The sequence below is a fragment of the Anguilla rostrata genome, chromosome 6 (assembly GCF_018555375.3).
Source record: "Anguilla rostrata isolate EN2019 chromosome 6, ASM1855537v3, whole genome shotgun sequence".
Lineage (NCBI taxonomy): Eukaryota > Metazoa > Chordata > Actinopteri > Anguilliformes > Anguillidae > Anguilla > Anguilla rostrata.
In genome coordinates, this window is record NC_057938.1 from 23034359 (window position 1) to 23054566 (window position 20208).

The 20208-nt window shown below is 42.1% G+C and overlaps 1 protein-coding gene across 4 annotated transcripts in view; it reads left to right on the forward strand.

Annotated features, from left to right (window-relative positions):
- The window catches only part of LOC135256855 (lysine-specific demethylase 4B-like), a 47262-nt gene extending 27572 nt beyond the window's left edge, over positions 1 to 19690 (forward strand). For all 4 annotated transcript variants that reach the window (XM_064339058.1, XM_064339060.1, XM_064339059.1 and 1 more), the window contains exons 7-22: positions 1695 to 1798; positions 2650 to 2787; positions 5513 to 5709; positions 6163 to 6323; positions 6406 to 6674; positions 8665 to 8770; positions 9440 to 9615; positions 9701 to 9944; positions 10775 to 10851; positions 11208 to 11263; positions 11901 to 12009; positions 14137 to 14322; positions 15215 to 15382; positions 15759 to 15878; positions 16432 to 16524; positions 17384 to 19690. In XM_064339058.1, coding sequence (XP_064195128.1) covers positions 1695 to 1798; positions 2650 to 2787; positions 5513 to 5709; positions 6163 to 6323; positions 6406 to 6674; positions 8665 to 8770; positions 9440 to 9615; positions 9701 to 9944; positions 10775 to 10851; positions 11208 to 11263; positions 11901 to 12009; positions 14137 to 14322; positions 15215 to 15382; positions 15759 to 15878; positions 16432 to 16524; positions 17384 to 17716 — 2537 coding nt within the window. In that variant the 3' untranslated portion in view covers positions 17717 to 19690. The remainder of the gene's footprint in view (positions 1 to 1694; positions 1799 to 2649; positions 2788 to 5512; positions 5710 to 6162; positions 6324 to 6405; positions 6675 to 8664; positions 8771 to 9439; positions 9616 to 9700; positions 9945 to 10774; positions 10852 to 11207; positions 11264 to 11900; positions 12010 to 14136; positions 14323 to 15214; positions 15383 to 15758; positions 15879 to 16431; positions 16525 to 17383) is intronic.
- The last annotated feature ends 518 nt before the right edge of the window (positions 19691 to 20208 follow it).

A 20208-nucleotide genomic window follows, 5' to 3' on the forward strand; every position in this document is an offset into this window, starting at 1 on the left:
TCGGCCTGGGGCACGGGGCAAGCATAAAATTCTGAGATTTGATTTAAAGGGGAATTGCACTTTATAACACTTCTGCTTCTCATGACTGATCTTATCCTTCTAATGAATGTGTTGCCCTTCATTTTTCGATTAGTTATTTCATTTTAAATGTCTAACGTTAGAAACAAAGACCTATTTTTTTTTAAAGCGCAAGTCCACATAGTACGGTTTCCGGTTTTTTCTTCTTCGATTATGTTTCGTGGCAAAATAGAGAAGAAGCAAAGCAAAACATTTCGTTAACTTAACGTTAAAATCGAACAAACTAACGTCTGCTAGCTTTTATTTGATGCGATATCGGTGTACTAGTGAGGTGCATTGTACCCGGTTGTTATAATGCTCCTGTTAAACTTGCCTTGAAAGCACATTTTCATAGTTTTCCACGCGATGCAACTTTGTGCCAGACATGGGTGGATGTAATCAGTCACCCCAACATAACAGCCAAAGTAGTTTGCAAACGAGGACTGTATGCAGCGACCACTTTGAAGCCACCGACTACCAAGGCGACCGTCTGAAGCCTGGAGCTGTACCCACTGTTTTCCCATCATTGGTCGAACCGCTAGGTACTAAGCGGGCTGGCTAATGCTATCGCATCTGTCTGTGATACATGTCTACGGTAACAGTTAGACAGCTTGCTCGCTGTTGTTATAGGGCAGCCACCATCCATTTATTTCATCCTCAGACAATTTCCGTTTGGCTAGCTAGTAGTAATACAACACAATTTCTACGACCAACCTGTCTGTGATACATAGGATGTGTGCCACCAGTTGCCGTTTGTCCTGGGAATAGCCTGTGGTTCCTCAATCTCGGCCCTCTCCTGACTCGGTCTCGCTCTCGCACGATCAGCCTGCAAATTAGCCAGCTCTTCTTCTGTGTATTCCATCTCAAATCGATAGGGCACAACAATCCCATGATCAAAAGCAAAATCTCCTTCGTCCTCAGACATTTTCGGTTTCGCTAGCTAGTAGTCATACAACACTATTTCTACGACCAACCTAATGTTATTGTCTGCAGGTACGCCCACATCAGAAGTCGCGCAATGATATGCATCCTCGAGTTCGACACTAAACTGCCTGGATCTACTTCCTGCATTTGTAAAGGAAAACAACAAAACAGCGTAAAATATTAACATAATGAAATAAATAATCGAAAAATGAAGGACGACACATTCATTAGCAGTACAATATCAGTCATGAGAAGCAGAAGTGTTTTAAAGTGCAATTCCCCTTTAAGCAGCAAAATGCCCAACCTGTTTTGGATGGGAATGGACCAGGCTGTTAGACTCTCCAGTGATCCTCTGCCCCTGCATCTCGGTGACGTCATGAACTGATGATCAGCGAGCAGGTTTTGGTGTTGGGACTGGGTCCTGGGATTGGTGTTGGGATTGGGGCCTGGGATTGGTGTTGGGATTGGGGCCTGGTACGGCTGTGGCTCGGCATCACACCGCTCTGTGGTGCCGTGTCCGTCAGGTATACTTCTTACCAGTCTAGCATCGTGTCCGCCTTTGCTATAGCATCTCTGGGACCCTCGTAACCCTGTCACCTTATTTCACCTCATTTAATGCTTTTAACGACTCATCCTTGGGTGTGATGGATTGGCAGCGCACTCCGCCTGGCCCTGCTCCTCGTCTGTACTAACCTATGATGTACTGTTTGCAGGTTTCTTCCCTGGAAGTTCTCAGGGCTGTGACGCTTTCCTCAGACACAAGATGACCCTCATCTCTCCCTCCACCCTGAAGAAGTACGGCATCCCCTTCCACAGGGTGGGTGTCTAGAGCTGAGGGGTGAAGTTAGGAGAGCGCAGAACTCCCATAAATTTAGCTCCACGTCTTTAGGTATCAAAATAAAGTAAATGGTTTTGGAAATACATGATCATTTGACTGCAAAATAGACGTTAGAGGGACATAAATACCTGTATGCAATTTCCCCCTAACTGCTGGTCAATCATATTTACTTTATATTGATAAAGATGTTAGATAAAACAACATTGATAAATTAATTATAATTAATTAATTAATTAATTAATTATAATTTATCAAAACTGAACTGAATTCTAAACAAAACTGAACTAAAGTTATTGGCAGACAGGGACCTAACATTTTAAAAGATTTTCTGAACTCAGTAGCATGAATATTGACTGCAACAGCATTGCGAACTGTTGAGAACAGCACTAGAGTAGTGTTTGAGACTAATTTCATCTGTATTACAGGATAGCAAATACACAATATAAAAAATGATTCTTATGTTTATTTTTTCATTACCTACGACAAATTGTTAATATTCTAAATGTTACACCATAATAAAATCTTTTATTTATTAGTTTCACAAAAAGTGAATACAGTAGAAAACAGTGAGACTAAAACTACCTACCGTACGCTGAATATGCCACTCTAATACCCTTTTATTTAGCACAATATTGAGAATTTGTAATTGTATAATGTATGTAAACAAAAGAAACTAATGAGTTTTTGCGTTTGTTTGATAGCGAGTGAGTGTTTTGATTAACTTGATATTGAGAAATGAATGTTCTGTGCTGAGGAAGTAAGTAAAAAAAAAAAGATTAATAAATGAGGAAATTACAGATGAACTGTTTTTGATGATGTTGTGTCACTAGGTCACCCAGGAAGCCGGGGAGTTTATGATCACGTTTCCCTATGGCTACCACACCGGCTTCAACCACGGCTTTAATTGCGCCGAATCCACCAACTTTGCCACCCTGCGCTGGATCGACTATGGCAAGATGGCCTCTCAGGTTAGCAGCATTAACTAATAAAACAAGACAAAACCTTCCTGGATTTATCATTTTTGATTGTTTCTGTCCAATGATGCACAGTTTAACCTTTTTTCACCACATCTGTGATTCGTTTTTGTCAGCAGTCTTTATCAATATGTAATTTACAGCTGTGTCACTGAGATGAATCTCTTACATTGGGAGGGTATATTACATTTTGAGGATATTATATTTATTTGGATATAATAAAAAAAAAAACAGTCATTACATTTGGAGGATTGCAGCTGCTCTGCCTGTCATTATGTAATTTAAGGTTTCTCTTCGTTTTTTGTTCTCACAAATCTTTCATGTGGGCATTGATTATGAACTTTAGCTTTATTCTCCTAGCAGGGCTTTGGATTGATTATTAAAATGGCTGTTTTGTACAAACAGTGAATTGGGTTGCATTTAAATAAATACAGTGCCCTCTTCCTAATTTCCTCTATTATTACATATTTGTCTCACTGAATGGATTCAGATCTTTGGACAAAATGTAATATGAGACCAAAGAAAACTGAGTATACACAAAACACGTTTTTAAATTATTTCATTTATTTAATGAAAAAGTTATCAAATACCCATATCTCCCATGGGGAAAAAATAATTGCTCCCTTAAACATAATATCTGATTGCACCGCCTTTAGTAGCAATAACTGCAACCAAACGCTTCCTATAATTTTATGTCAGTCTTTCACATCGCTGTAGCCGACTCTTCTTTGCAGAACTGCTTTCAGACAAATTGGTAGTTTTTCAAACATGAACTGCTCCCTTCTGGTCCTGCCACAGCTTCTCTACTGGGTTCAAGTCAAGACATTGACTACTCCAAAATATAAATTTTGTTTCTTTTCAGCCATTCAGATGTGAACTTGCTTTTTAATAAAATGAAATAATAATTTAAAAAATGTGTTTTGTGTTTACTCTCACTTTCCCTTTGTGTAATATCACATTTTATGTTAAAATCTGAAACCATTCGGTGTGACAAGCATGTAATAATAGAGGAAATCAGGGAGGGGGAAAATACTTTTTTCCTGGCACTGTACATGTACAGTAATACATGCAATGAAAAAGTTGCATGTTTTGCATTTATTCATTTATCGCATGAACAAGCTGTTGAATAATTCTGAAGTCATTACTGTGATCATCTCAGTACGTGGTGCATATTCTCTGTGAGAGAACTGAACTGGATTCATTTAACTGATGGATTTCTATTCACCCTCCGCCCCTCTCCTGGCCTGGCCTTTCTCAGTGGTTTATAAGAGCCGGATTGCTGGTGAACGCTTTGCTTTCCGGGTGGTTCTCTCAAATGGGTTTTACAGTTCACAGACCGGTGAAAATTGAAACGAAGTGATGAACAGGAAGAGCTTGGGATCACGCCGCTCTGACTCTTTCTTTTCACTGCTGTATCTTTCTGCACTTTTCTGCTCTGGCCTTTCGTCGGTTGTTCACTTTCGTCGGTTTGCTAATTCGGAGATTTCATATATAGTAACTTCACGGATTGCTCTCCTGCTCAAGATGCATCATTACCCCACACATCTATGACAAGCTTCAGTTAAAGAAAAATACAACTGACTAACTGCATCAGCTTAGGTTTAGCATGTGAACCAGTCGACTCGCCTGTGTCCACCACTGCTGTACAAAAGGACAAATTACTGTACGCAGCCCTGTATACTATCTTGTATATTGCAGCATGTAATATCTTACATCTCAGTTCAGCACAGGTTAAGCTGACAACACCTCCCTCTACTTGGCCTTATTTCTTGTATTGCCTCTGTTTTTGGTTTCTTGATGTCAAAGTGATGAATCTGTTCAGGAAAGTGTCTGAGACATGAGTCACTCTGAAGTGACGGGAATACAGTATCTCCCTCCCATCCTTCATTCTGCTCCATTCTGTGTGCTGACAAAGACTCCTGTCTGAGTGACACCTCGCCTGCCACTTTTCACTCACTCCAACCAGTGAGAGTGAATTAGGTCTGACCCTGGCTTTTATGGGGTGAAGACTTAATCTGAGTAGTTTATATGTTACAGTTGAGGTCTGGTACATTCTCTCCCAATCTGTTGCAGTACAGCACTTTATTTTTGAAGGTGTATTGTCAGAATACGTTTTCTGGTGAGGGCTACGTCTGGCTCAGCTCTGGGGACGATGGTGCGTGTAATGGCCGTGGTGTAATTTAGACGAATCTATGAGGGAAAAGTACTGAGACTTGACTGTTGACCATCTTTATTGGTCTTATTGTAGATTATTATTATTATTACTTGCCCTCTTTGACCTTGGTGGTAGTTACACGGGTGTGTCTGTGCTGAATGTGCAGTAGCGGCCTGTTTTTATGGTGGTTCAACTTTCAGTCTTTGTCTCTACTTGTGTGCTCCTTTTTTATTCTGCTATATTTAGCATTTACTGTATGTGTGATGTAGGGAACTGGGCTTGCCACCTAAAGGTTGCTGGTTCGATTCTCGGGTACCCTTGAGCAAAGTACGTAACCTGATTTGCTTCTATATATCCAGCTGTATAAATGGATCCTGTGTAAAAATGCAAAAGATTTGCAAGTCACTGGATAAAAGCGTCTGCTCAATGCCTGTAATGGAATTTAGTGTAATGCATGTACTGTGGTGAAAGTTGTGCTGCACGCATCTTGCAGCGAGGCTAGATCTTTGCTCCGCCTCCTTGCATGCACCTCAGTGGCCTTGAAGACCTCTGCCCTCCTTGCAGTGCACGTGTCGCAGCGACATGGTGAAGATCTCCATGGACGTGTTTGTGCGGCACCTGCAGCCGCAGCGCTACGAGCTGTGGAAGCAGGGCAAAGACGTGACGATGCTGGACCACCGCAAGCCCACTGCTGTCACCTCCCCCGAGCTGGAGCTGTGGAAACAGAAGCAGGCCGCTGTCCGGGGCGAGCTACTGCACAGGTCAGGGAGCAGAATCACTGAACTGAGCTACTGAGGTGTATGTGTCAATAACACGTCACATTGCTAATTTTACTCCATTAATCATAAGTTCTTAACTGGGTTGAATCTGTTAGGTAGGGTGAGTCTGTTAACCATACTAGAGTTAACACTGGTAACTGCTAACAACAATAGTGCTGTCACTGAGGTAACTTGATCACACTATAGCTGACACTGAGGTAACTTAACCACTGTAGAGCTGTCACTGATAATACTGTTGACTACACTGTAGCTGTGTCACTGTGCTGACAGCTAATTTCACTGTAGCATTACTGAGATGACCTCACTGCGTCTGCTCCAGTGTACTGAGTTACTACGTAGACGATCCCATCATATCTGCTTTAATGTACTGTGTTACTCTGGGTTATTGAGATGACGTTGCTGAGAACCATGTTACTGGTCCCCATTTCGGCTCAGAGCCCTAGAGAAGAGACAGCGGCTACATCGGCTGAAGGAGGTGGAGATTAAGGTTTTGGCAGACGAGGGCATTGAGTTTGATTTGGTGGAGTACACGCGGCAGGTGGAGGAGCGGAAGGCCCGTAGGCTGCAGAAGAGGGCGGAGCTGACAGAGGCTGAGGGTAAGCAGAAGAAAGGAAAGGTGCGTGGAACGAAAAGCATACAAACACCGTCATTCCAACCATTGACTTATCTGTTGCCCAGATTATGACCCCCAGAGACAGCCACAGCACTTTGTGGTTGAGGAACGGAAGAGGAAAAAGAAGAAGCGATTAGAGAAGGCTGGGGCAGAGAAGGGGATGCAGAAGAACCAAGCAGCGCTGGGGCCTGGACCCAAGAAGGCTGCCATTGACAAGGAGGGCCTCTCCTGCTGGCCGGCCTTTCAGCAGTTTGGCGGAGGCAGACGGGTGGAACAGCAGTGCACTGACACAGAGCTGCCAGCAGAGGGCAGACCTGACAAAGAGGCCAACCAGGTGAGTTTGACGGCGTGATCGCATTTTAGATTTTCCCGGCATTCGGCAGTCAGTTCCTTAAAGAGCGAGAGGGAATGAAGACTGTTACAACGGACAGTCACAGTACTGTATGAAACGCGATTCAAGCCGGAAAACAACTAAAATCACTTTTACAACTTGAGCCCTTCCGCTGGGTTATGTTCACCATTTTGATTTGTAGCCATTGGTATTGTGAGGCCCTACACTCCCATCATCCCTCAGCATCAGTGGAGCGTACAGCTGTGGCTCTCAACACCATATGGTATTTATGGCCCATTAGCCTCTCGGCCCAGTCAATCTTCATTAGCTAGTGCTCGATGCTCTCCGGTTCGTTTTAGCGTCAGTGATCACATTCATCTTTCTCACTATGCCATCAGTGCCTCTCTCACCAGACCTGGGTAAATACAAGAAAAAAATTTGAATTTGGAAATGCGGTTTCTAGTGTGTGAAGCATTTAATGTTTGAGGTATTTCTAAACACGCTAGCCTTAAATAAATGTTGTTTTTGAAATATTAAAAAAACAGTCTGCACTATTTTACTATTTACTATTTTTTTAATTTTTCATACTATTTTATTAACAACCTCTTGTAAATGCTGCCGGTATTTTCAAATACTAATACATTTTGAATTTCTGTGCACAAATATTGGAAGCAAGGAAGGTTATATGCAGAAGAGAGATGATAGAAAATAAAAGTGTATTTATGAGATATATTATCTATGATGTAATATGTTTTCATTTAAAAGTGAATTTGCCCATTTGAAATTATATTTGAAGTGCAACAGAACTTATATTTGTGTGAAATGATCCAAATGTAGGAGAAGATCAAATGCATGGGCTTGATTTAAACATTGGTGGGGACACAGTTAAGAAAAACAAAATCTTACACATAGGTTTTTTTTTCTTAAATTAAGTTGGTACAATGTTTTATATTTTGTTATTGGAGTATTACTGTTACTACATGCATGAAAACCTCAGGATTTTGGATAGTCTGTTCCATAACGTAACGTATAGTAACATAACGTAACGTAACGTAACATAACATAACATAATGATGGGAATAGGCCCAACAATGCCTGCCAAATTGTACCTAGTGCTGGGACTATCTACAGACTAGATAGTCTCTAACACTGTTATTTCTTTGGGAAGATTTACACTGATTAGAGACTCAAGCTGTAAACGAAATACAACAGAAATTGTCATTTTCCTCTGTCGTTTTCCTTCTTGGACAGAGAATGCTTTTGAGTTTAGTCTTCATGTTTTGTTGGTCTGTTGTTACCTTTTCTTCATGGTGTAATGATTATTTGCCATTTTTGCAAGATCGATTGTTCTCATCCATCGGTTCACAGGATACCAGGCAAATATTGTTAGTGTACCCATTTGTTTGAAGCCATTTCTCACAATGTAGTTGGAGTCTGTAGTTGGATGTTTATGTTCGCTGACACTTTCCTGAAACCGCATTAGTTTACAGAATTGCGCTGTTAAGCGTACTGATTTTTCAATTAGCCTTTAATTGTTCAGTATAATTGGTTGCATTCTTTTGACTGCTTACCACTGATTACCTAAATTAGAGTGCCAACAGTGACACATTGAAGAAAAGGACAAAAGTGCAGCTTAAATGTATTTGAGGTTATATACGTTCAGGACAAACTAATAGAGATATACAGGAAGTCATTCACCTGCAGTCCATTTGATTTGCACAAGAGCCAGTGTTAAAAAGGGATTACATCAAAGCTGTTTTTTCTCTTTGATTTCATTTCATTCTGAGTGTTTTTTCTGGATCATTCTAGAAGGGGCGGATGCTGTTTTAATGAGGTGGTGAATCTTATTCTATAGCCGTACCGTTCTTATGTAAACAGTCAATGGCCAGTGTGTGTAGGAGCCGATACTCAGTGACCTGATCAGACTGTTTTCAGGTGGGTGCAATTACAGCACTGTTTTTGTGCACAGTCCAACCCTTCTTCCTATTCACAGCTGAGGAAGAGGCTAGAGGTGAAGAAGAGCCGCCGTCACCCCATCAGCAGGCCACCCACAGGCTCCCCGCGTTCCGTCCTCAAGCAGGACATTTCCAGTGATGAAGGTCAGTTAGTCATCAAGGGTCTTTCTCACCAGTACTGATGTTGTTGTTTTTTCAGTGTTGGCATTATGCTGAGAAAGGCTTCTGTGTTAACTGTTAGATTACCATTGCAACTGCCTTATAAATTTGTTTGTAACCCATCTCTGGTACAGGATGGGTAATGTCATAAAACCACTTTAGCTGTTACAAACATTTTATATATTGCATTCTATAAATAGCATCCAGACCTGGGTCAAATACATATTTGTTTTGGATTCAAATACATTTCTACGCTTTACTTATCTTGTCTGGTGTATTGAAACCAATGAAATATTCTCAAAAAGTGCCAACCCCACCTTCTGGTCATATTGTCAGGCTCAATTACACCAGGCAAGATCAATATAGCACAGAAAAGTATTTGAATCCAAAACAAATACGTATTTGTCCCAGGTCTGATAGCATCTAGCTAACTAATCTTGCTTTCAGGTGGGTTGTTGAAAGTTCTTAGTAGGCTGGATTTAATGTTTCCTTGACTAGCTTAATTTATTCTGAAAAATACATACTTTTTTAAGTCTGTAAAGGCTTTTCCCAGCTAAGGTGAAAGTTTTGAGCAAAAAGCTGTGAAATTTGAGGTCTGAAAAGTCTGGAAACCTGCAGGAACCCTGATTGACCCCTGACATTCTGTTTCTACAGAGCTCTTCACTATGTTGCCAGGAGAGGGCGCAGAGAAGCAGGAAGCCAAGACAGCAAAGTGCCATCTGTGGCAGAGCCGGCCGTCCAACTTCCTGGCAGAGTGTCACTTCAACGCCGCCGTGGCGGACATCGCGCCGTACTGCGCCATCTGCGCCCTGTTCTCCCCGTACTCAGAGGTGAGCGCACCGTACCGCCGGCGACCGCGCGGCGCGAAGACCTCAGCCGCACCCGCTTCACACTGCCGCCCTCTCCCCCCGCCAGCCTCACAAGGACCCCGCCCTCTCAGCGGACGGCCACGCCCCCCGCTGCGGCAGCCACACCCAACCCCTCGTCCCGGAGACGTGCTTCGGTTTTCGGGGCTGGAGGGCGGAGGGCCCGCACTCTGCCTCCGCCGCTGTGGAGGACAGTGGCGTCACGGATCCCCTGCGCTGCAGCTCCCAGACTGGGGCTGATGGAACCAGCGTGCTGCTGTTCTGTTCCACCTGCTGCCTGCAGGTCCACGCCAGTGAGTTTCCTTCAGCTGTAAAACAGTACATTCATGTACAGTAATACATGATCAACATTCCCAAGAAAAGAACATAAGCATTCATGACTATAATGGTATTGTCCCAGACTTCCAGTTACCAGGATGAGTAAGTGGCAGCTTGACCTCCTTATAATCGTTTGAGCGGTAACACTATATTTGACGTGGACCATGGAAATAGTGTCATTACTACGTCATAAAACATGACATGTCCTTTTGTAACTGTGACATACCCTTGTTGTGACACTGTCTGCAGTTAGCGTTATGAAACAATTGACAAAACGACGTCCGTAGACAGATAAAAGTAGCAAAAATGGGTAAAAGGAATAAGCATTTATTACAAGGTGTCTCTGTATCTATCACACAGGGAAATAGATTTAAACTAAATATTGACATAGTAACTGTCGTGTCAGGACTAGGGCTATTACTTTTTTGTTTGATAATCAAACTTGTTTGAAACTCTTAGAAATGAGAAATTTTGAATATGCAATGTGTTCAAACTTATATTCCCATTGCCTAGGCAGAATAATGAGCCCAACTGATCCGTGTTACGCTCATTGCAGCACTCAGTATCAAAGAGATTGTCAGTGCGTTTGCATGCGGCATGCATGGAACGTGTTTTTGTCACCAGTAAAGGCATTCTAAGACTGGGGAGCATTCTCATCGTCAAGTTCTCATAGTCAAATGGGAATCTAACCAGAAGGCTCTGGCACACTCTTTTTTTCTGCATTCTTCTGTCTCATTTCTCTGAGACTGGAAGTGTCTGCACGTTGTGGAATATGGAGTCAGCCTCTCCCCCTCTTTCTTTTCAGGCTGTTATGGCATCACCCTGGACAGTATGAGTGAAGCCTGGATGTGCTCTCGATGTATGGCCGGTGCCTGGACAATGGTGAGAATGGCCCCCGGCCATCTGTTTTATATCTGTGCGTTCTCTTGTATAGGGAATATGGCCATCGTTCTTCCACATCTCCTTCTCACAAGCATTAAGTCATTGAAATAAGGTTCTATGTCCAAGTTACTTCTCTGGTCTGCTTGTGTCAAATGTGCCTAAAGTATTACTCCTCAGGTGTAATGATTGCAGACCTCAGAATGCAAAGAAGAGAGAACTGGCACTGCACACCTTGGAGGGGACGTGCATTAGTCTGGCCTGTCCTTAACCCATAACCCCTGGTTGATGTCACATCACAATCTGTCTTCACTGTGTTGTTATAGCCAGCGATATACTTCATTGTGTTGTGTTTTCAGGACTGCTGCCTGTGCAATTTAAGAGGTGGAGCTCTCAAGGTGACTACAGATGGAAGGTCAGTATTTTACATGCCTCAGAGGTCATTTATACCTGTAGGAATGCATTTTCTGTAAGTTACATTCAGAGTTGCGATATGTCATATTGGCGCTGCATTCACCTTTGAGCTGACAACATCAGACAGCTAAACAGTTTTGTTTTCACAATAACAAAGTTGATGGTTGTCTGGACCCATACTGAACTATTGACACATTGGTGGAAAGCTGTCCATAGAAACTGTCTTTATTCAAGCCATGGATGTGAAAAACAGACATGCGGTAATAGGATCTATGCTGAAGTAGAAATGTGTTTTTTTTCATAACCGAAAAAAATAGTTTCAGACTTGCAGCTGTTTTGTTTATAGATTGCAGCTATCATTTTGAAATGTTTAATGTCCACACACCATATACCATAAATTATGCTCCCATAAACTGATCCTGGGTCAACATACCCTTTAGTGACCTGTCTGAGCCATTTGAAATGTAGTGAAAACATTCGATTTAGCTGTTAGTTTGATTCACTTAATTGAATTCACCTTAATCATTGAACCCTTTCATAACTTGTTTTTCCTTATGTGACTGTACTGAACAAACACAGAATACTATTAGGTAGTTAAGAGGAAGTCACTAAAGTGGTACGTGTCGCATCGCGTATAGGTGGGTACACGTGATATGCGCCATTGCGGTGCCAGAAGCTCGCTTCGTCAACGCCGTCAAGAGGGAACCTGTGGACCTCAGTGCCGTTCCAGCGCAGAGGAAGAGGCTGGTGAGTCCTGTGTGCCCTGTGCCTCCTTCACAACACATCACTCTGGGAAACTGTGTACTGGGTACAGGACAGCTGGACAGTTAAACACACAAGTAGCGCTCAGCAAAATCTGGTCTGGAATGAACTCCCTGGGAGTTTGAGTGCCATCGAATAAAGTCTCGGCCAGAGTTAAACTAATTCTTTTCTGAGAGTTCATCTTTTAACTCTCTCCAAGAGTTGAACTTAACTGAACTCTGGGAAGTCAAATATTGTTTCCATACAGAGTACAGTATTACTCTGAGTCGATTTTAACATGAACCCTTTCATAGTGGTAACAGCCAACATACCAATGGGCAAATAAGAGTCTCCAATTAGCCTAACCTGCACGTGTTTGGACTGTGGGAGGACACCCTCGTGGACATGGGAAGAACATTGCAAACTCCTCCACTGGCCAGGATTTGGCTCCACTGTGAAAATCTAAAACTTTCATATGTTTTTGTCTAACGTCCAATTTTTAAATCCCAGAAATTTGCTGTGTGAATTTCAGCAGTGGCTGTGGGACAGAGGGAGTGCATCAGTCTGCAAGCAGGACCGTCACCGTGTTGTTCATAGGAATATTATCAGGTCATAAGACGGAGCAAACCACTCCACACCTGTATGCGCGTAATTTATTTAATGAGAGGATCTGTTCGATTATGGATATTTTCTAATTTGGCTATTTCCTAAATGTTTTATTCTCCTGCTATCCTGATTTAAATGCTGAGCCAACGAGCGAGGGAGAGAGAGAGAGGTAGGGGAGGGGGGAGAGAGAAAGAGAGAGGGAGCGAGAGAGAGAGAGAGAGGTGAGGGGGAATGTGGGGAGGGAAAGAGGGGGGAGAGAAGTGCTTTTTTATTTTAATGACAGTTAATCCTAAATATTTACATTTAAATTGGTGAACACGACCTTAAGACCTAAGGGTTTCACACTGTTCAGTATATGCATCTAAAATGGCTAAATGTTTATTTTAACAAGATTTTAACAAGATTTTAACAGGTCTGCCTCCTCTTCTTTGGCAAATTACATTTCCAGCCAGTGCCTTCAAGTTTCAAATATAATAAAAAAACTTTTTTCTTGCATTATATTGGTTATTTTTGTATCTTATTATTAACTCACTAGTATTCAATCAGACAACACAATACAGAGAATCTGAAGTTCATACTGATATTTGGAGCTGGTATGTCCTAGATCATGGCAGGTGAAATGATGTATGGAGTATTGTTATTGATTTCGTTGGGTCATAAGAGATGTCAGGGACAGGGGGAAATGAGAAGAGGACAAGATAATCAGGGATGAAAAATATATTGAAAGATTTTGAAATGGATGAATACAGAACTAGGAAAAGTAACTGTAAACACATTTTTTTAGTTTATATCCGGTTTTGTGTATATGTTAGACTCTTTAATACACCTGCTTGTAGTCAAACATGTAACCTTTTTTATATAGTGGCCATCAATTTTGATACACCTGTAATGAAAAATACTAAAACTGCGTTTATCAAGGTACAATCGAGCAACTTGAAGCAAAAACCACGGATTAGAAAACGAAGTAAATGAACAGCTTTAACTATTTATTTACTATTGTAATCCTACAGCACAGTGACCTTTCCTGGCTTTGATAATTTTCTGTCTTATCCCACTTGAGGTAAATGGTGTTTTTTCTGTTACTTTTACTTTCATTTACCCTTTCTGATTATGTTTTTACTCAGAAAAATAATTGATTCTTCAGAATTTTAGAGCCAAATGGAGTAGTTTTGTTGAACGTCTTGAGGTCATTTGCTAGCTACCTGTGATCGGAGCTGAAATGCAGGTGATAATGTGGAAACAGCGAGTAGATTTCATGAATGTGCTTCATCTTCTGTCAAAGTGGTTACCAGGAAATGCCTTTCTGAAATAAAGAAGGCCTATACAGGTTATATATCCATTTTTAAATTAAAAAAATGTATATATAACCTGTGTGCACTTATACACTGCATGTTACAATAATTGAAAATCTTATTCTAGAAACACTATTATTTTCAAGAAAAGGGGCTGATTTGACTATGAGTAGGTACAGTAGTCGGTCTGTGTGAAGATAATTATATTGGAGATCATTCCTTATGTGTTTTGTAGAAGTGTGTTTACTGTCACAAGAACTCAAAGAAGATCCGCGGTGCCTGCATCCAGTGCTCCTATGACACCTGCTCCACATCCTTCCATGTGACCTGCGCGCACATCGCTGGAGTGCTCATGAGACCTGCTGATTGGCCCTATGTGGTGTCAGTCACCTGCCACAAGCACAAAACAACTGACGTCAAGGTACGCCTGCATGCCTGTAAGAAGCAGCTACGAGGTTCAAGGAAGACAGTGATGAAACGGATGTAGTTGCATTTTGGATTTGTCATTTCTTTGTGATGAGGCTGTGAATTGTTTAGATAGGAAACAGTGTAAACATTGCAGTTAGGGCACTCGGTGTGTGACTACAAGACTAGCATCTTGACTTCTTGGCGTGATACTACCATTGTACCATTGAGAGTACACTTAAAGGCAAACGATGCAGGATTTTTTATTTTCAAATATTATAAAATAACTATGCCAAGGCATATCTATGATGTACTGGCAATCTCAGTCTTTACACACTAGCCGAATTTGTGCACCTTTTACCTGTATTTGTTCATCTAAAATGTGTTTGGGACATTCCTGGGCATGGCGCTCTTTTTTGTGTGGGGACGGGTGGGCGTGGCTACAGAGCCTGTGGTTCCAACAAAGTGTTTGGTGCTAATTTGCTGCAATGGCAGATGCAAAGAAGCCTAGACACAGTGAAGTAAAAAGACAAGCCGACAGGTCTCGTTCAAAAACTTGGAATTACTTGGAGTCAACCTTGGAATTACTTTTCTTCGGTGGCGTCAGCTGAAGTTCGCCGAGCTGAAGTTTTCTCTTGGACCTGTAAGCAACTAGTTTTTGGCTAGTTACCTTATGTAGCTAGATGCAGTACAGAAGAGGGATGAAAACTGGAAGAATTCTAATTTTAAGTGAGATACTTTTTTCAAATGACACGCAATCTACCAGCATGGCCTCTGCGATCGACTGGCCAATCGTGATTAACGTATTGGGCACTCGTGTCCACCGAGAAACTGGATTATGTAAGGCGCTCTTACAGGATTTAGGCTCACTGTTCACTGAATTAGGAGTGTTCCCTCTCTGTCCAAAGTCACAACCTGCATCCAGCGAGCTGTACCTGGGCCAGTTGATGATTGGACGGAAGAGTGATGGATGGTACAACAGCTGCACCATCACTGGCATAGCCACGCAAACCTTCTATGGGGTCAACTTTGAGGATGGCTCCTACAGTGACAACATCTGTCCAGAGAATGTCTGGGTTAGTGATACCCTCAACAGGGCTTTTCTCTTTAAACTGCTCCAGTTTTCTCTTTGATCATTCCTCCAAGATTTGAGTTAGTTTAGTGAAGGATGTATGTATTTGTACTTTTGTGTTCTTCTGCATGTAATGTAATGCAGAGGTGGTTTGTAACTTGACTTAGAAATACTTCAGTTGATTTTGGAGGCGTTTGCAGTTTTTGTAGGTGGTACTTTTATGCTTACATTTTACGGCTCTCTTGCAATAGATCTTTGCGCTTTTTTTTGAGCTGCATGTGCTGTCTGGTGCCTGCTGACTTGTGCAGGTGCAACAAATGAACTTGTGCTGAAACCGTCTGTTTCTAATGGATGCGTCACTTCCCCTCCCTCGTTGTCAGTGGCAGGACGGCCAGCAGTCTGGCCCCCCCAAGGTGGGACAGCCTATTCTGGTGCTGTGTCAGGACTCCAGTGTGTTCAGGGGCTCGTTCATCAGGACGCGCCTTGAGAATCTCTACCAGGTGAGTTCAGCATCCCGCCACCGTGTCACATATCCACACATCACAATACAGCACCACACAGTTGCAGTAACTTACCGGCCACACCTCAGCACAGCACAGTCACAGTATTTTACCACCCACACATCAGCGCAGCAGTTACAGTAACTTACCATGCACACCTCAGTGCAGCACAGTTGCAGTAACTTACCGCACACACCTCAACATAGCACAGTTCCAGTAACTTACCGTGCACACCTCAGCATAGCACAGTTAGAGTAACTTACCGCCCACACCTCCACGCAGCAGTCACAGTTTTTTACTGCCCACACATCAGCGCAGCAGTTACAGTAACTTACCGCCCACACCTCAGTGCAACACAGTTGCAGTAAGTTACCACGCACACCTCAACACGGCACGGTCACACAGTGTTTTATCCCTCGTATCTCAGCACAGCACAGTCACAGTAAGTTACCACGCACACCTCAGCACAGCACAGTCACACAGTGACTCACTCTCTGCATCTCAGCAAAACCATGTCTTGGCGTGTAACTGATTCCCTATTGTCCCTCGCCAGGTGGAATTTGAGGACAAATCCCAAATGACACTGAAACGCAGTGAACTCCACATGCTGGGGCAAGTACTGCCCAAGAGTATCAGTTCCCACCTGGTGAGTCCATAGAGTCCATAGGCAGGTGGCACAGGGGTCAAAGTTCACTGTCAGCAAAAATACCACATTGGTTGATTTTAAAAGCAAGTAGTTTATTTCATTGTCTATTTTGTCTATGAAAGGTAGGTGAAATGTTGGCGGGAATATTTGAAAGGTTTGATTCATAACTTACGAAAACAAGTCAATATTCGGTAAATAGATTATCGCCACAGAAAAGTAGTAATGTATGGTAGGGCTGGGCAGTATTCCACAACGATAATTATCGAATACAGTACGGTCGTCACAACCAAGTGGTGTACTGCCTTTCATTTGATCTTTTTTTGATCATACCTGATGTGGTAGTAAATGTGCAAACTTCAGAGGCCACGTGAAATGCTTCTGAGGAAAAAACGTCACCACTATTATCTGTTGGGTGTTCATAAGACAACAAGGTCCTACAGGTTCCATGTGATCATGTGATGTGTTTCTGTCAATCACATGGAAGCTACAAGGCCTGGCTGCTGATTGGCTGTTTTATCAGCACCCAACAGATAACAGTGTTGACATTCTTTCTCTGTAAGCATTTCACGTGGCTTCGGAAGTGTAGATGTTTACTGCCGCATCACGTATAATTCAAGAAGCAGAGATGAAAAGAAAGACAATACACCACTTGGTGGCGATGACCGTTATTGCATTGGATATTGATTAGTATATCGCCCAGGCCTACCATATGGATTAAAGTGGAAGTGCTGTGTGTTTGAGGTCCATGCATTTAAGGGGCATGTGTTTACAGTGAGATTTTAACGAGATTGAGATTTAGCACTGTTGTACTTCGGATCTGTATTAACAGTTTTGTTGCGTCTGTTTTTCTCGGTCATAGTCCCTGCCAGACCCAGTTTTCTCAGGAGACGAATTGCAGGCAGGCAGGCTACCTCATCTCCTGCCCCTGGCCCCCGATTCGCCGTTCCCCACGCACTCCGCGGCCTTCCCACCCACTAATCTCACCACCGCCCTGCCCCACACCTCAGGTCTCGGCCTTTCGACTGCCTGTGTCGCTTCTTCCATGCCCAGCGGCCTCCCAACCCTATCCACTCCAGCAGCTGTCCCCCAGAGCTCTGCATACTCAGATGGTCACTCCCCGAGCTACCTGTCCTTCGTCGAGTCTATTCTAGATATGCAGTACCCTCAGGAGGGATGCAACTTGGATCAGTAAAGTCTTTGCTATGTGTCTAGATCGGGGGTGTCCAATCCTTTCCGAAAAGAGCCGGGTGTGGGTACAGGTTTTCTTTTAGCTCAGCACTACGATACCCGATTCTACTTATCAAGGTCTTAACTGAAGACCACGGTTAGTTAATCAGTGGTAGAATCAGGTTTCATAGTGCTGAGGTAGAAGAAAAACCTGCACCCACTCCAGTCCTTTTCAGATAAGGTTGGACAACCCTGGTCGACAGCTCTGCTGGAACAGTATTGGACAACTGCAATACTAACACCCTGCCAGGTGAGGGCAGACTATGCTCAAGTTGAGAACAAAGACTTGTTTGCATGGTTATTCTTTTCTTTCTCATTGTTGTTGTCTTCATAGTTTTGTTGGCTGTTCCAGAAAAAGAGCTAACAGGTGAATGATTCTCACCCCCCTACATCTGCAAGGATCAATGTAATACCTCTCTTTTCTGAGCTATTACACTCCCTCACAAAACATACTTCTTTGGATGTGTTGGTAGCATTCTGCTAATGCTGTTCCTCGAATGTCTATTTTTGAAAGCAAAGCGGCAAATAACTCTAGTGGAAAACGCAAATGTGTGAGAACAGTTCCAATAATGCATTGTTTTTTTGTTTGTTTTTTTTGTCTGAGGGTTGATGTGGGGTTTGAGAGGTGTATTTAAATATAATGTTCAAGAAAAAACATTTCATGTAAATAATTCAGTATCGCAGGCATGCCTGTGTCCACAAGAACACTGTGAGTTGTGGATAAACTGCCTTACCTAGGACATTTTTTCACAGACTTGAATTAACGCCCTTCAGGTTGCTGGAATAACTTCTGGCTGTTTTACAAAAAGTTTTTGTAAAACATTTTTATTTATTTTTGACCTTTTAAAAAGCATTTGATTTTCTCTACTTTGTACTTATGCAGTTTTGTAAAATGTTACATAGTAAGTGACTTAAAGTTAAGGACATTTAGTTATCACTTAAGGGACAAATAAGAGATGTCTTAGATTCTCTCAGAAGTTCACGTTTAAAAATATATTTGTGAGCCATATTTGAAAAGGTGCTACAAAGAACCTGAACTGCAGACAAGGGTGATATGATTATTGTTACTGGCGGGCACGTACTGCTCTTTTGTGTGAATTGTGAACCATGTTTCAAGTGATATTTAAAAACAAACGACAGTCTTCTTTCCCGTTCCTATGTACAGAGGGAGGTTCTTCTTTGAGCTACATTTACAAGTATTTTTGTCTTTTGTTGTCACCCTCGCACTCCCACAGGCCCCCCCCCTCCCCCCCAACACGCACACACTCGCATAAGCTTCAATTTGCCATAGCAGTTTGAATCCACGCAACAGACACAATGTAGGCTGAACCCCTGTGCCTCCTCATTCCCCTTCAGGTAGAAGGGATGCAAGTATGATCTCAATTGCACATGTCGGGGATAACTCAAAATACCTGAGCCAAAATGGTTTCTTAATTATTTAAGATATATAATTTTGTGTCAGATTAATTAGCCTAAGCATCAGATTGCAGCCCCGATGTCATCAATGTATGGTTCATATTCATTTATGACACCACTGTAACCTACAGAAAGGGCTAATACAATGCAAACTATTGGATAGGACCCAAATTTTCCTAGTTTCACAAATTCTCTGGGAAATAGCTGGCACTTACTGTTCTGGGCAGAGGGTGGGGGTCAAGGGTGTTTTAAGTGATGGTAAACAGTGTTTTAGGTAAACAGTTCATAACACTTCAGACAATTTTTCAGTTTTTGTGTATATTTTAGATGCTATTTATAAGGATTGATTCATTTAAACTCTGCCCAGGTTGACAAGGATTAATCTTCTGTTTGGGTTTGAAGTAATATTTGTAAGCATTACCAAGTTAATGAGCAACCAAAAGTTTAGAAGAAAATTGTTCTCGTAGTTCTGTATGTTATCTGCTGCAGATTAAATTTCTAAATGCTTAAGTGAGAACTAAAATATGGCTGTATTTGTTTTTGGTGTTCTTGTGTTTCAATGCCTGGGCATTTTCTTGGGGTTCAGTAGTCTGCAATATGACAAAATATGAGGTAAGTAGCAGTTATAGTAATTATGCTCTAACAGTAACCCAGGACACAATACGCCATCAGATGGCCCTCATGAAGTGCTATATCATATGCTTTTGTTTTGAAATTCAGTCGTACCGTAAGCTGTTGAGATATCAAATGGATAAAATGCATCTCCATGTGCTGAATATTTCTTCGAATTACATGTATTATCCAGCTTATTTACTGTCATTTAGGTATTGTTTAAAAAGAGTCGGTTTTATTTTGGAATGTTTTGTCAGAATTCTAAGTCTACTAATCCGATATTTGTGATCTCACGCCGTAAAGGGTTAAAGCAAACATCTCCCATGACATTACATGTTATCTATCCTGCCATTACTTTCTTCAACCACTTTTGGAAAACTGTAAAATGAAGGTACTGTAGTTTGAGAGAAGAGTGGGAGATGTCCACAG